Here is a 16,553-nt window from a genome sequence, read left to right on the forward strand (position 1 = left end):
CTGCCAGACCCGATTGTGCAAGGTTCCTATGCTGATAAGAACTATATTTTGCCGCTCATCAACAACATTGTCGGTCTGCAGTCGTGCCTTAAGCTCGAAAACACGAGACATCCAGATGAAGGCATATACTCCCGATTTATCACTGCAAGAGTGACACACACACACACACACATAAATGGGCAAATACAGTACTAGAGCTCTTCAATTAAACCATCCTCACAGTCATATCTATCCGTCGCCTTCGGATAAGTCTTAAACATACACGCCCCATTGGGCTCGCTGCGGCCAAGATGCACACATTACGAGGACAAAAGTTCATTGTGGTCTGGTTTCCGCGTGCAACTGCCCTACCAGCGAACCACCTTCTCGCCGAAGACGTTCTCGCTACATCAGCCACGCGCTTATTGGGTACTTAATATGCTCGCGATAGTGATAAGCAGCTTCGGCCGGGAAGTGGTTACGCAAACGGGCTTGATAATTCTCAAGTGAAAGAAAGATACCCCACAGACGACGACGACGACGCATGACTCAATCAACAACGTGAGTGTCGCCACGCGCACAATAACCTTGCGAGTGAAAACTGCGGAAGCAAGGAAGCTAGGACCACCACAAAACCGTAGCGATAGAGCAGCAGCAGTAGCATCAGCCATTTCCCTGCATGCTGTTAACAGGCAACAAAAAAAGAAAGAAAAAACAAAGCGTGTTCTGCCATTTCAAGTTTCTTTGTTTTGATGCTATGAGAATGCTTGGCAGGGCAGATTAAAACGTGCGAGACGGTAAACTGCGCAATAGAAACCGTCTGTCGGCCAGATTAGGGAAAGAACAGCATTTAGAGTCGCGAAGCGTATGGCTAATATCGCTGCAGAACAAAGGTTTATTCTTGCCACAGAATCTTTACCATCATTGTGAACTACTGCCGATGATCAATAGGCTGTATTGAAGGTGCGAAGGAAAAGAGTGACAAACTGCCAAACTGTGTTGTACGTGACTGCCAAAGCTGTGGCGGTCGCAATAGCAAACGAACAGGAGTGGAGGTTTCATTAAATGATTTCCAAACATATTCAAGCACCTATCTTCCACACTTATGTCTAATTACAATCACTTAGCCATCTCACGTCCGCACGACCTGCAGGGTGCTTGCCTTTGCAATAATATTTAGCTGCTTAGAATTCTACCCACACTACAATGGTGTTTAAAAGTATCGATTTTTTTTTAACCGATTCCTGCTTCGCCAACCACGTCAATTACCCGAATCCTCACTGCAATTGATACCTTCCTTCTCTTCATCGTAAGTAAAACTAGCTCAAAACGCACATACATGTATTGTATGCACATGAGCAGGTTAGGTTGCCGTTTTTTTTATTCAGTTATCGGTTAGTGTTACTCGATTCCGTTTGAAATTACACAACGTAAATTAGAGCTAATTATTCATCATTCTCTTTTTCGCCATCGAACCGGCGGATAGGAGCACGATTCTGATGCCGCATGATTGCACGAAACGAAGATAAAAACTATCCCAGTGGCCTAAATCGTACAGTGATGAGATTTTTTCTTCATCTCAGAACAGCAGCGTATAGTGTTTGTTAAACATCCCACTTCTTTGACCTGATTACTGGTGTCAGGCAATTAGCAGCTTTCAGTTCGTTACGAAAGGGGATAACCATCTCAAGCGGCTGAAAAGAACGAAATCCGCGATGCTCCGCACTCATCGACGTGCTAGAACGACCCATACAAGGATCCGATTTGGAGTAGCATCAAATATGTAGCGTCGGCGGTACAATCGCTTTTGCTAGACGCTAGACACATCGCATCGATTGAACGTAACCTTTCGTCTAATCCACGCAGTTTTTGGAATTTTATTAAAAACAAAACTCGTACCAACTCGATTTCTAATGTCGTATCTTTTGATGGGACCGACGGTACTTATCCTGCAGTCATCAGTGAATTATTTGCAAAAAAAAGTCAATTGAGAGTCAATTTGTTATTCTGCCGCCTATTCCAACTGCTGTCGCTGAAGCAATCGCAGACACATCCGGCCAATGCGCTAGACTTCAATCTTCCACATGTGGATACACATCTATAGTGGTTACATTTATTAATCGCCTTAAACCGACTACGAATCCTGGCCCTGACGGTGTACCGGCCATTCTCTTCGTTCGATGCTGCAATGCTATCGCACCAATTTTAGCAAAACGTCTTTAACGCCTCTCTTCAAACGGGAACATTCCCCAGTAGTTCAGGAAATCAGCATTAATGGTACCAATCCACAAAAATGGCGACCGCAAAAACGCAGAAAATCACCGGGGCGTGTCGTCTATGTCGAAGGTGTTCTAGCTTATTCTTCACCACTCAATGCTTGCTGCTGCAAAGCATTACTTGTGCCCTGCTAAACATGGATTCGTACCAAAACGTTCTACGTCCACAAATCTAGTTGAATTCGTCAGTTTCTGCAAGAGAAATCTAGACTTCGGGTACCAAGCTGATGCCATCTATACTGACCTGAAGGCGGCTTTTGATTCGGTGTCTCATCCTATTCTTGTGGAAAAATTACAGAAGCTAGGTTTTGACAATAGTATGGTCAAATGGATCAAATCCTATCTAGCTGATCGATCATACAGTATTAAGCTTGGGGATAGTGTGTCACGTGCCTTCATCAGCAACTTTGGCGTTCCTGAAGGCAGCATCCTCGGCCCGCTGTTGTTCCTACTCTACATCAATGATGGCAAGCTGTTCACCGCGGCGAAAGACAGTTAAAGCTGTGCTCAGTTACAACATGCGATTGATGTTTTTACTTTATGGTGCTGTAGAAATGCATTGTCCGTCGACAAATGTCAAGTAATGTCCTTTTCGAGATGCAGCACTATTATCCTATTTGATTATAACATTGACAAATGACGCCCTGAATGTGTTAGAGACTTAGGGATTCTTCTTGACAAACAACTCAGCTTTGGACCTCACCATGACAAATCTAATTAACCGTGGTAATCAGATGCTAGGCATTGTATTTCGTATGACGAAGGAGTTTCGCGACCCTACTACTATTAAAATGCTGTTCTATTCCCTAGTCCGATCAGGCTCAGCATCAGATCAGCACACATCTGGAGCCAGCGCATAGAAACAATACAACGAAAAGCTACGCCATTTGCCATTAGACTCCTCCCATGGAGACCCTACGATCGACGCCCAGACTATCTCACTCAATGTCTTCTCTAGGGACTCCAACCACTGGCCGTTCGTTGTTCGATAGCTCAGTGTATGTTTGTAGCTGGTTTGATCGGCAACGAAATAGATGCTCCAGCTCTACTTAGCTCCGTTAACTTTTTTGCGCCCTCTAGGAGTCATAATCCGGGCTGCTCGCTTCAGAACTACTCTTGGTCAATCGGAACGCCAGTGAACGCAATGTGTACCGTATTTAATGTAAACGTCAACATGTATGAATTTGGTATGTCTCAATCTGCGTTTCGTGAGCGTCTACGTATGCGTCCAACATTGTTCAATTCGTCTCTTTAGGTTATCACTCTGTTAGTTAATAAGACACTATTCATAAGACACTACTTATGTCCGTCCGATGAAATAAATAAATAATAATAATAATAAATCTTCAATGTTTCTCTTTACCCCACTCGGAACTTTGCTGCATATTAGAATAATCATTAGCCATACATTCTGACCAATGAAGACCAAAATGTTTAATAAAAATAGTATAAATTATTTTCTTTCACCAAGAAACTTTCATACTAAGAAATTTAAAAAAGCAAATATTACTCACATCATCCCAGGGCTGCAAATCAAGATGTGAACCTTATTTTTTAATTATCTCTCCATCAATCACTGTTCTACCACAGAATGTAGTTTAATCGAATTTCATTTCCAACATTTCTGCATCAGCAACATTGCAACAATATTGTATTACACAAACACGCGAAACCAAACCATATCTTCCCCATAATTCCTTCAACAGCTTCGACCAACGTTCGGTGATTTTCATGTCCATACGCACGCTCCGATGGTTCAGCATAAGTTCTTCTCCCCCAGGGGGTGCAGCTGCACGCGCACAAAATCTCTCCATTTTCTCTCGCTCTCTCTCTTGTCAAAACGGGAGAGAATTTGCCCTCAGAAAAAGGGTTTAACGACCGCCCGGGCAAAACTGTTGGAACGTTCAAAGCCGACGCCAACAGAACCCAGCGGAAAGTCGTGGCCCGTAAATCTACCGTAAAGTAATGTCGGATGAATGGCCTGAACTAACAGTTTCACTGAAAACAAAATGGTTATACGGGGAAAGGCACTGACAGGAAGCAAAGGGTAGGAAATGAAACGAATTACAGCAAACACAAACTGACGAGACGACAACAATTACACTATTTAGAACTGGAACTCGAAAATCATGCTCTGTTCGAATGCTCGTACAGACTTCTTCAATAATATTGTTTGTTGTTTCACGATTTGAAGAGAGATTTTGATTCCGTGAGGAATTATCCCGTCGCTATAACTCTTCAATCTGCTATTGTGATCCGATTCTGCTATGCAAAGAATTCCTTACTTTAATACATTTTTTTTTTAAATTTTGAAAAAACGATCGATAGGTTCAACCGTCGCATTAGGTTGCTTGTTGGGCCTCTGTCGTTCAACATAATACACCCCCTGTGAAAAGCTCCCGACGATACCATCGATCGATAATGATTGTTTTGGGCTCCAACCGGCCATATCCGGGGACAGCTAGACCACGGCAGCAAAACACTACCGTCGACCATCGATTGAACTTGATAAAAGTGAAACATCAGCGCTACCCCCCATCGCCAGCGTTGGCCTCATTTTTCACTGACCACAGCAACAAGAGCACGCAACATCGTTGGCAACAGTATCACCAGCTGCTCACCTTACGAAGTCACCAAGCCATCCATCAGCAAAGGTTGCGCTTTTCAGACCGAGGAAGAATAAAAAAGGGTCAGCTTTTTTTGCAATGTAAGCAGCCAATTTTACTGCAATTGAAAAGTGAATACCTACCAAAACCTTCCCCCGGGTCGATATAAACTCATTTTACTCTTTGACGATTTCCGTGTACAGCTTTTAACCGTACCGCACAACACGAAAAATAAATGAAATGCAGCACTACCACCGTGCCCCAGATGACTTATTTATGCTACGCATCAGAGAACAAACCCGAATGATCGAAACACACTAGCGGTGGGTAGAGAGACCAAGCAAGCCCGCATCAAACGGGGTTGGTTGCAGCAGCAGCAGCAGCAGCAGCTGGTATTTCTTGTGGTTTTTCTTTTCCACTTTTTTCCGGCCAGACCAAGCACAGACGGCGGTCACCACACCAGCAGCATTACAAATGAGAGCATTTGAACGGCCTCCCAAAATAAAACGAATCGGTACGGTTCCGTGTGAGGAGCGCTCTCCAGCCAGCAGAGCGAACCAACATTCGATAACAAAAAATGTCATCTGCTTTGCAAAAATGAAAAGAATGTCGCACTTGGCTTCTTCCCGTCGAACGGGCGGGTTGTGGTTGTCGATGGGAAATAAAAATTACCCATCAAGACACAACGCACCAGCTGACGACAGTGGCAAGTTGTGTGGAGTGCAGCTGGTTAATGTCTGTGTTTGGTTAAATGAGCAGGTGTTGGGGCTGTAGTCATTACAGATAATTAGTTAAAATATTCTCCCCAAGCTACGTTTCTCAATCGTACTGTTACTATTTTTATAGAACCTAAACTAGTAAATTAATTGAACTGATTAAGGTTCCGTCCTGTGAAGTCATCTTCATCACGACGTGAATTTGTTCGGATAAATTTCGAGCAACAATTAAAGGTAATTTTAGATATCATCATCAGCGCCATCCTTGCGAACGCTCAGTGGCAATGTTCGAAGTTCAATGTTTCAAACGTCGATAAATTAATTGGCTCTTTATAATCGAGGCAATAAACTTTAACACACCGTCAAACAAAGGAGCGACCGCAGTGTTACTCCTAGAGCACGAAGAAACTCACACAAGACAATGATGTCATTGATGGTACAAATAACTATGATGAAATACTCTTCTTTAAAGCTTTTCAAAGTTTCTTTATTCCTATTTGAAAGCTCTTTGCTCCATTCAAGATTTAAAAGACAAAAATAGTCAGCAACGTGCTTAATATGCAGTGAAAATAATTTACATCATATCCACTAACCAACCTGTATAAGTAATAGTTATTGATTTTTCCTATCCTACATGCTCCAAATCCTCAGCTGAAAACGTTTGATGTATCCCGTTTCCACAACTGGAGCACCGCTCCGTTATCATATTTGGGCTTTAATCCTGCTGCCAGTGATGATGCAATCGTTATGCACCGTGTATGACTTGCAGAAATGGCCCGTCCTATGCACCTGTACCTCATTTCCAGTAAAGCCGCCCGTCCACCAACCAACACCACAAGTCAAGGTTGATGCATTTTTCCCTCGCTGACCTCGATTGCGTGTTAAGTTTCCAGTTGTTTTTCTCAACTTTTACAGCTTGATTTTTTAACCTAGCCAACGGCTGAGTCATCCACACGCGGTTGCGCCATACAGTGTGAGAGAGAAGCCATACCGTCATCTTTCGTGACATGCGAACAGGGGTTCGGTCATGCGAGGCAAACCTGGAGGAACAGCAAACCACTTGCGACATGGATGAAATCGCTGCGGCCAATCTGTTAAAGCCCGTTGGGGGATCATATTAAAGTTAATATTGTTGAGTGCATATTTAAGTGTTAGATCAAATAAGAAACGGTGAAGGTTATAAATTACAACATACCAACGAAATTACCAAACTATTTAATCATCAAATATTTTGCTATCCTGAATTAATGCAAGTACTTAAGCCGTACCTAAACCCACAACAAAACTCCTCTTGTGTCCTTGTCCAGCCTTCTGCAATGCAATCTACAACGCTTTTAAGTCATAAGTTTTACAGGGTTTTCTGAGCAGAACTCGACAAGTGCGAATCATTCCTAGACAACGCTCAAGATGAACTGGACAGTGGATAGGTTGAGCTGGACAACCTTCGCCCTTTCTCGACAGTGGTCAAGTTTATCTGGACAAACGCTAGTTTGAAGTGGACAAACGTCAAGTAAAACTGAACAGTCATATTTAAATGGTTGGTTAAACGTTTCGGAAACACTTGGTAATTTTTAAAATAAAAAAAAAACTGACGAAATACACATTTTTTCTAATTTCCAATTCTAAATAATTCCCAAACGTACGTATACTTTCACACCGAATATAATTTACGATCAAAATGCATGGTTTTCTTTAAAGATGTGAGATAGAAATAAAATATTAGCTGAAGATGACAGAAGACGTTTCTGTTCATAATCACTGAATCGAGTTCTTGTAGCGGTTGTCATGAATATTTTACAGAATTAAAAATATAAAAACAGACGTACAAAATTCACATATATTTGTTTTACCGCTTTCAAAAATGTTCAAAGTGCAAACTATATTAATGTTATTATTGAATGAATGTTAAGCATGTAAATTAGAAAAAAGTTTAATATCAACGGTTACTTTTCAAATATTTGCCAAGCATTTCCGAAACGCTTCAAACCGTTTCACTAACCATTTCGAATATTCAAATATGACGGTCCAGTTTTACTTGCCGATTGTCCACTTCAACCTAGCGTTTGTCCAGTTCAACTTAACCGCTGTCGAGAAAGGGCGACAGTTGTCCAGTTCAACCTACCCGATCTGTCCAGTTCATCTTGAGCGTTGTCTAGAAATGCCTCGCACTTCTCTAATTCTGCTCAGAAACCCTGTAATGGTGAGTTCTACTACCATAAGGAAGCAGTTCTAGTTCTATTTCCATTTCCAAGGTTCGTCTTGTACATAACATTCGTGATACATGATTTTCCGAATCCCAAACATTCCACCGCAACCACCGATGCGTTTCCGGCCGATGTAAAATAATGGGCGCGTCATAAATACGGTATGAAGCTGCCTATGTGTTTACCACTGACCATATGTGGTTGTAGATAAACGTACCTTGAAGGGTGCCTTGAAAAAGCTTAAGTGTTCACTATCCAGGGTTGCTTGCCTTGGATAAGCGCTCGAAAACTTATCGATTATTAGCGATAAGAGAAGCATTCCATTCGGTGGTATCCGAACACGGGTTTTGTTTCTGTGACTCAAACCAAACCGTTTTGTTTGGTCCATTTCAATGTCCAGAAAACCCACATAAATTGCGATAGAATGCCTAAGATGTGTGTAGAAGTAGTGTCCCACATATATTGTACCAATGCAATAAGAATTCAATCGATTGTAGAGTTCCTACCAGCTTCCTACTCGAGAATGCCCTGAAATACGACTTATTTATTGATGAGATACTCAAACAAACGGATGCATCCATAGGCTTTGCACGAACAGGCATCCACAAAAGCATTCTTCCTCGTCGATTGATTTCAACGCGAAGGAAATTTATGCTCACACTCGGCAGGATACGGGTGTTGTTCCTTGTTCTAGACACCACCAATCCTTCATCCCGTGCTAGACACGTCAAGGAATAAAAATCCGCCTTATAAATTGTCTTTATGGGAACACGATACAATCCCTTCGTATCAGACGAGATATTGCTTTCGTTATTAATTACAGCCGTTTTCGCCGCCCGAGCATACTGTACACACGCAAACGCAGTCTGGTGTTGTTGAGTGATAAATTGTGCCAGACGGAAGGCCGCAATAATCACATATTAACGAAAGCTTTCCTTTTTGTGAGGCCAGAAGGAAATAAAGTAATCTGACAAACATTCATCGCACATAAATTAACCTAATACCAGTAAAGTTGCTAAATTGATTTTTGACATTGAATGTCAAATCTTTCACTTAATTGCAATAAGTTATTCCATATTAAAAACTGACTGTACCATGTGTATGTGAAAGAGTAGCTCGGTTTCAGCCTTGAGAAATTTGCTTTTAAATGTACTATCAATAAATATTTGCCCTTGAAGAATTTCAGTGAAAAATACCCTTCGAAAAAAAAACCTCCGTCACATACTGCAAGATATTCATACGTTTCTCATACACTCCCATTTCTTGGAAAGAAGACCGTCACATACTTTTTTCTTTCTTTTCCAAACTTCCACAACAAATCTGACGCCTACAGACAGACATGTTACATTTTTCCTCCCTTTGCTTTCCCTTTTTCGCACTACGTCTCCAGCTGTCGAATGTCCATCCAACATGAGATTGCTTGCACGTGGCACATTTCTATTTCCCCAGCCGCTTTCTATTAAATTGAATTCGAACTAAAAAAAAAAAACATCATCGGAACCATTAGCTTCCCACTCGTCTTTGGCCAGTGCGCGATGGTGTTCTGGGAGCGACGACAACCATCATCAAAGACATGCAATACACTGGCGGGCAAGATTATGCAAACACGGTGAACGAGAACCATCACGATTGCCACTATTGGGAATCGCTAGCAGAGAAATCATACATCCAAGACGCACTCGCCATTGGCAATATAAACGACCATCAATTGATTTGTAATTGCGGTAACATTTATGCCCCCATTCTCAACCTTGATCGGAGTACACCTGCTGTAAGTGCAGTGCGCTAGTGGCAAAAAAAAATGCTACTGGCAAGCTGCATGAGAGCTTTCGGTGCCCCAAAACTGAGCCTGCACAATGAGGAAACAACTCATTAAAAATCTATACGTTTAATTATGTTGTTATTGAATAATGATCTTCAGACAGTGGCGCTGTGGCCTTGTTTGTGCAACTGCAATCTTGCGTCGGAAAACCATACAGCAGTTCCAAATCAAAACCTCGAACGCATGGTTTTACAACAATAAAAGTACATTATTTTGTAACCTATATAACAGTCATAAAAGCCTTTCTGCTTATCAAAATGCGAGGGAAAAATATAGAAGTTTATGGAAATTATATTCCATAACCTTCGGTAATGTTAAACATCAATCTGTGCCGGCGGTCAACATTCAACTAACAACAAACAAGCGAAAGCGGAAAAAAACAGAATGCCAATCGCCTAATCAACGCTTTAAACGTCAACCCATCCAGCGATTACCGATTTACAGCTGTTTGATTACGCTTCATCGAGCAGAACCTTGAGTCCTTAGCTTCCGTTTCTTAGGGAGGACAATTTCATGGATTTTGCTGTTACCATGAAGATACAGTCCACTGGAAAGCCTCCTTGCTGTGTCAGAGATGAACAAGGATTAGCAACCAAGCACCGAGTGTAGCAGCTTTTGCTGTGCCGTAAACAAATCACCTAAAATCGATCGAAAATCGCATAGCAATAGTAGGTCCATTTAAAGCATCCTGCAGCGCTCACAACTTTCACACCGATCAAACAAACGGACCGGAACAGTTTTTCACTCCTAGAGAACATTAAAGGTCGTGCTTTCCATCTGCAACAGGCGCACATGTAGGGGTTTGGGAACCGCGGTTACTGCGGTACTTTGCGGCCCACGCTTAGCTCCCCAGTCGAATGGGGAAGCGAAGGGATCCAATGTTTCGCTAATGAACGCATCATTATCGCACCGCCACGCACTTCGTACTTCCTGGCGCGACGAAACGGCGCACACACTACTGACATCATCTGCCGCATTAAGTATTTATGACGCTTTACATAAGACACACATTGGACGCGTAAAGGCTGCAAAAAAAGGGGTGTAGAGAAAGAAACAGATGTCCCCCGCTCGATGCCGGTGCTCGGTAAGTAGAAAGAGCTGTAAAATGAAGCAAAAGAGCTCCAATTTCAAGGCGAGAGCACAGCTGCTTGGAACCAATCGCCGGCAATTAGCTTCGCTTTAGTTTGAAGCCGGTATGGTGCTAAGCAAATTAGCTGAAAGGAAGAAGATATTGTGAATGCTTTGGGAGGAAGGGGAATTTTTGATTTCTTTTTAACATCTTGACTACCAAATGATACAATAGTTAAAAGGAGTAAGCCATAAACCATCTTAACCATCTGAAGAGTTTAATAATTTTTGTATATCAACTTCTCTTAATTCCATAACTTCATAACATCCTAAAAATCCATATCTTTTATTTACACCCGAAAGCATTTGTATGGACGATCATTGATACTGGGCATTGCCAATAGTTTCGAACGCATCCCATCCAACAAATCATTTCATTCTATCAGTTCCTATCGCCCACCCACCGTCCTGTTTGATGGTACAAGCCGAATAGGATATAATTAACGAACACAAAGGGCAAATTATTCACATGCAAAATAGTTTCAACCTTGACCACACTACGACACCGCAACGCAGCAGACTAGCGTTTCCCGTTCCGACACAATCAATAATCAATGCAATCGTTAACCCTTTTTCCTCGGCGTCTGGTGACAATTGCAAAGTACACACTCGCGACAGTGTACCCTCCTCGAGACAAGCACGCGCCGACGTCCTGAAGGGTACAAACTATTTAGAACTCCCGTAAAACAACGCATGTAAACAATTAAATGGAAATACGTTTTACTGGCGGGGGACGAGAGCAAATGCAAATAAACGGCAAACGTAACGATTATTATGACATACGCAAAACCTTAATTACGCGCAGACGAGGTGCTGTAACGGTCCTAGAACCTATGATGCAAATTAATTTAGCAATCAATAACGCGAAACTGCTTCTTCTCCATCGGGACAAACACACACACACACATGTAGCGAGTGTGGCAAGGGGACTTAAACACATTGGAGCATTCATAAGTGCTGGTCACATTTAAGTGCACTCAATGTTTACTTACCGCCTTATCAAGCGCTAGAACATGTACAAAATAAGGCATTATTGAACTGCAACCGAAGTCCTCACACGGTCACACGACATCGTCTGTCAATCTCATGTTGGAGCTTCTAAGTCTCCTCCATGCACATGGATAGCCTAAAAATGCTTTACGGCCTGTTCGGTGGCATTCTCATGACATTATCAGCTCACCGGAGCAACGGAGCAAGCCTATTTCGCCGTACAATAGTGAGATCATCATGCAGCTCATAGAGCTGTTTTCTGTACAGGTTTTACGACTATTCTTCCATACTTATCCCACACTTATTCCACACTTACCAAAACTTTATTCGATAATTTTAGAGTTTCGTTATTGGAGTGGCGACTAGCTATCCATCTATGTGGTATATCAGCAAGTCTAGTAAACCATTAGATAATCGGCGTGACCTAGTAGGCCGTTAAGCCAAGAAGAATAATTTCGTTGCCTTTGGATCCAAGTCTCACACAGGTGCAACTCGAATACTGCTCCTTAAAGGTGCGATTAAATCTTTATTTCACATTAAAATGGGAACAGCGTGATCCTTTACTTTAGTAGATTTATATCACATTCAGCAGTATTTAATCGTAATTCGCATTGATTTTTAAATTTTATTTTCCTGCAAAAACCAAAACGCTCTTCTCTAAACAACAAAATATGTTTTCCATTGGGAAAGGTCGCAATCAAGCACCATTGTTATTTATTTATTTTTCTGCTGCAACCTTCTGCTTCGCTGGTGGCAGGTATTTTTCGACCCAAAGTCCGAAAACGACGACCCTTTTCCCAGTTGCGTCCTACCTGACGAACAAGAAGGACCTTGCACGCCATGCAGCGAAGGATACACGATACCAAGGAAAGCTTCGATTACACCGAAGCTCAAACAAAAGCGTATTGGAGGGAGGCTTTCTGGTGTGTTGTTCCGTTCCTGCTGTGCCTGCTTTGATGCTGCTCTTGTTATCCCGTACTTTCACAATCAATCGACCTTCCGTTGGGTAGAAGGATCATCATAGCAACCGACCCCGAGCGAGGGGGTACTCCCTCTCCTTCTTCGCCATCTGATAGATGGTCCGAAAGTGGAACACAAAGAAAAGAATGAAAATAAATTAAGTTCCATCGAAGGCGGTGGCACCAGCGATGGGCTTAAGCCAAAGAAGAATGAAATGCTGTTCCAGTATCGAATTTCTTCTACCATTGGCGTAGGCAAGAATTGTTCGACATGAAATCTTCAATGGAAACCAGAACGCGGGACCAACAAAATCCAGAGAGAAAGAATTATACCCTAAAGGGGGAGCCATATTTAGGAAAAAAGCTTAACTAATATTATTGTCCAGCGAAAATTCCTTACCGTTTCACCATGCTTTCGACGACGTGCTTTCCGTTGGTCTCCGTAATGCCGACGACGATGCTTTCTTCCTCAACCGAGCCTATTGTGTATCGGGATGCCGTTCGTTCCGCACTCACCGGAAAGGTGGCGCGCGCGGAATCGCACTTGTGGTGACAAAAAGAAAATGGATAAAGGAACAATGGCCGCGTTCGCGATTTATTGCCGGCCGATCGGCAGCAATTAACAAATGGATGCAAACCGAACTTCCGGGACGAAATTAACACTTTTTGGCGTAAGGCAGCGATACGGAAATCGATGCAGAAAAAAACACTTTCCACTACACAAACGATATTTTTACACAATAAATTCACGGTAATATGCTTTCTTAAGCCACACGATGATCACGATCTCAACTTTCTTATGGTTTACTATTTTTCATACAATAAAAAAGGACACACTGCACCACCCACCGTACACAGAAGGACGACAGCAGTATTACACTAACACACACTATCACGAAGTTGGACAAGCATTGATACTGCGCACACTGGACACTCGCCACACACAGGAAAACAGCTGCCCTAGCCTAGTGCAGTGCTCACAATGAGGCAGCCAACTCTCTTCCAAAGACACACACCGAGAACCAAAACAAAGCAGACGCTGATCACGCACACAAAACACGGCTGATTTTCTTGTGCGTTGTGTTTTTCCTTCCTTTTTTTCCAGGACGAACCTTTAATGAGGTGCAGGACGAACCGCTTTAGTGCAACATCACCACACTACCCACACACCTCGCTTACAATTATGCCAAACGCACACTTCGGAGCACACAAAACACCAAAAAGGATCTCACATGTGCTGTTGCGCGAGCACGTAGGATATCTTTGCTTATTTCTTAACACACACAAACGCACGCACAGGATCAATTGCAGGATACGAAGGACGTGGTTGCTGTTGCACAGAAAGCTACGCGGATGCAAAACAAACACAACAAGAACGGCGCAGCAGGCGACGACAGACACACACACACACCCACGCTCAGAACATCATCCACGCTGGGTTAAAAACGAAAACTGAAACGATGGAGAAACAACACTTGCTGCTGCGGCTGTTGTGTCGCCGTTGTTTGCCGTGTGTTTCTTTTTACTGCTTTCCTTCCTGCTCTCAACACGGTACGCAGCACCAGATGCGATGATGGTGCGACCGATGCAAACCGTGGCGAAATGCACTCTTTCGCAGCACTAAAAATAGCATGCCCACTTTTTGCCCACTACACCGTTGAAGCACACACTTGGAAATGCTGCTGCTACTGCGATTGCTGCTGCTTGGTTGGACTGCGATGATGCCGGGGTGCACCGAAAAACACAAGAAAGAGAAATGGAAAGGATTATGGAGGCCCACTGCTGTTGCTGCTGCTGCTTGATTATACTAAAATGGAGCGTGTCCAATGCGGAAATAGTGACAGACAATAGTGGAGAAAGATGGCCCATAAAATGACACACATATTTTATAATGCGGATTTATTTTGAATTTCACTTGCGCGAATATAACAGTTTTTCCCTTGGCCACAGTCGTGTTGCCATTGTGTGTGCCACCATTTCGTCTTTAGTTGAATGACTATTCCTGTTCTTTTTTTTTCAGAGTGCGCAGTTAGTAAAAAAGGAACCTTTCCTAGCTTTTACATTGCAATACGAACAGGTATACGGCATAATGCGCTAAGGTGAGCTAATTTTCATTACTTTTATATTTCTCCCAAATGGGAAATTCTTAATGTACTTCCTCTGCGCCTAGCACGGAGAAAATCGATGATCCGATACCAAAACAATAATCTACCAACGCAACAGTATATGTTTCGCAAACACGCACACACTGGCACAAGGGAATCGGTACCTATTTTGTATTGCAAAGTGATACCAAACGCATTTTCTTTTGTACCGCCCACTGAGTAGATAAAAAAATATTTTTTTGTATTGTATCAACACAGCACAGCAAAAACACTTGATAAAGAATGAAAAATAAGTCCTGAAAACCAGCAAACTCCAACACCAATTTCCAGCGGGGCTCTCTACGTGCATGTAGTGGTGGTGCGCTGTTTATATTATCAACCATTCATGCTGCGATGAAAAGAGGCTGGGATATTATGCTTCTTTCTGACGCATCAACATTACACACACTGGAATATGTGAGGCAAAAGTGCATCAGCTCCCACTGCTACAACTTTTTAAATTACAGTCTATTCTAATTCATTAAACGTGTCGTTGAAACGTACGATTCCTTTTGTAACTACGCTGTTTTTTTTTTCACTTCTAAAACACCCCTACACAACTTGTTTGAAAGTACTTACCTCGGTTCAAGAGGAAGGCGACCGCGCTGAACAAAAGGTTCTTACCTTTACTTCACAGAAACGCACACAAATTGCTTTTGTTTGCCTCGGGACGTTCATTGACAAGCTCAATCTCTTTGCTCGAAGAACTGAACTCGCGCATAAACGCGCTTTGGCCCGAAGTATGCCGAAGTTTGACAGTTGGTGCATCTTCGAAAAAGACACCGTTTTCGAAGCAGTTTTCGAAACTACGCAAACGATTGAACATATAAATTTGTAGTAGGTTTGATATGTTGCATTATAAAAGATAATGGTAAAACAGTTCAAGCAATCAAATAAATAATGTTGCCGCTATGAAACTGGCTAACGAAAACTTCAAAATCTAAATGGAAAGGATCCGACGGACCATCTAACATAATGAGAACGATAAGTTCAGAGTTTTTCGTTTAGCTATCAATAAACAGTGTACATAGCTATAGGATGGCCCGGTGGTACAGGCGACAGCGGCGCCAATCCAGTAATCGGCGGCATTCCAGCAACGTGGCATCAGCAAGTCTATAAAGCCATCTCATGGTTGACCTTAGAGAAGTTAGCTGTGTATCGTATTGATTAATAATGTTTATTATATTTTTCGACTACACGATGATTACAACACCAGTTGGATTAAAAAAGATAAGTTAAAGAATACTCCCTAGTGTTCAAATCTCTATACCTAGTATAGTTAAAGTTTTCCTGTTACACTAAATTGGATTTTCATTTATTTCGAAATCATGCAAATTATTCATCGTTTAGCATATTTTCCTATGATCCTACTGAAATGATCTCTTACATTATACATATACCTGACACTGTATCACTATGATGCCATTTCATATAATATGTTTAAAAACTAAATCTAATGCTTATTATACATTATTTCAATCCTATCATATATTCAGTCACTGTTATGTTCCACACTTTTAGTAATCGTCATCGTAACCGTAATAATCATCATCATCCCCATTGTTCAGCATATCCGCTAGTGATTTATGCTCCGGTTCCGGTTCTGGTTCCGGTTCTACATCACCCTCATCGTCATAATCATCGATGTTATCTGTAAATGAGAAAATAGGACGTATCAAAGCTAGCACACACACATATATACACGCACGCCAAGATGAATCTTCATTAG

At 42.1% G+C, this 16,553-nt stretch overlaps 4 protein-coding genes across 4 annotated transcripts in view; 1 reads left to right on the plus strand and 3 right to left on the minus strand.

The window, feature by feature from the left end:
- LOC126558111 (protein pellino) overlaps positions 1-13,253 on the minus strand; it is a 35,821-nt gene extending 22,568 nt beyond the window's left edge. The window contains exon 1 of the mRNA XM_050214064.1: positions 13,081-13,253. Within this exon, the coding sequence (XP_050070021.1) occupies positions 13,081-13,091 (11 nt within the window). The 5' untranslated portion in view covers positions 13,092-13,253. The remainder of the gene's footprint in view (positions 1-13,080) is intronic.
- The window catches only part of LOC126565732 (uncharacterized), a 578,093-nt gene that overhangs the window by 536,874 nt on the left and 24,666 nt on the right, over positions 1-16,553 (plus strand). The window lies entirely within an intron of this gene.
- The window catches only part of LOC126557323 (transcription factor IIIB 90 kDa subunit), a 525,788-nt gene that overhangs the window by 488,858 nt on the left and 20,377 nt on the right, over positions 1-16,553 (minus strand). Inside the window, exon 4 of the mRNA XM_050213043.1 lies at positions 16,340-16,475. Within this exon, the coding sequence (XP_050069000.1) occupies positions 16,342-16,475 (134 nt within the window). The 3' untranslated portion in view covers positions 16,340-16,341. The remainder of the gene's footprint in view (positions 1-16,339; positions 16,476-16,553) is intronic.
- Positions 1-16,553, minus strand: part of LOC126556635 (tyrosine-protein phosphatase 10D) — a 240,056-nt gene that overhangs the window by 9,932 nt on the left and 213,571 nt on the right. The window lies entirely within an intron of this gene.

This window comes from Anopheles maculipalpis, chromosome 2RL (genome assembly GCF_943734695.1).
Source record: "Anopheles maculipalpis chromosome 2RL, idAnoMacuDA_375_x, whole genome shotgun sequence".
NCBI lineage: Eukaryota > Metazoa > Arthropoda > Insecta > Diptera > Culicidae > Anopheles > Anopheles maculipalpis.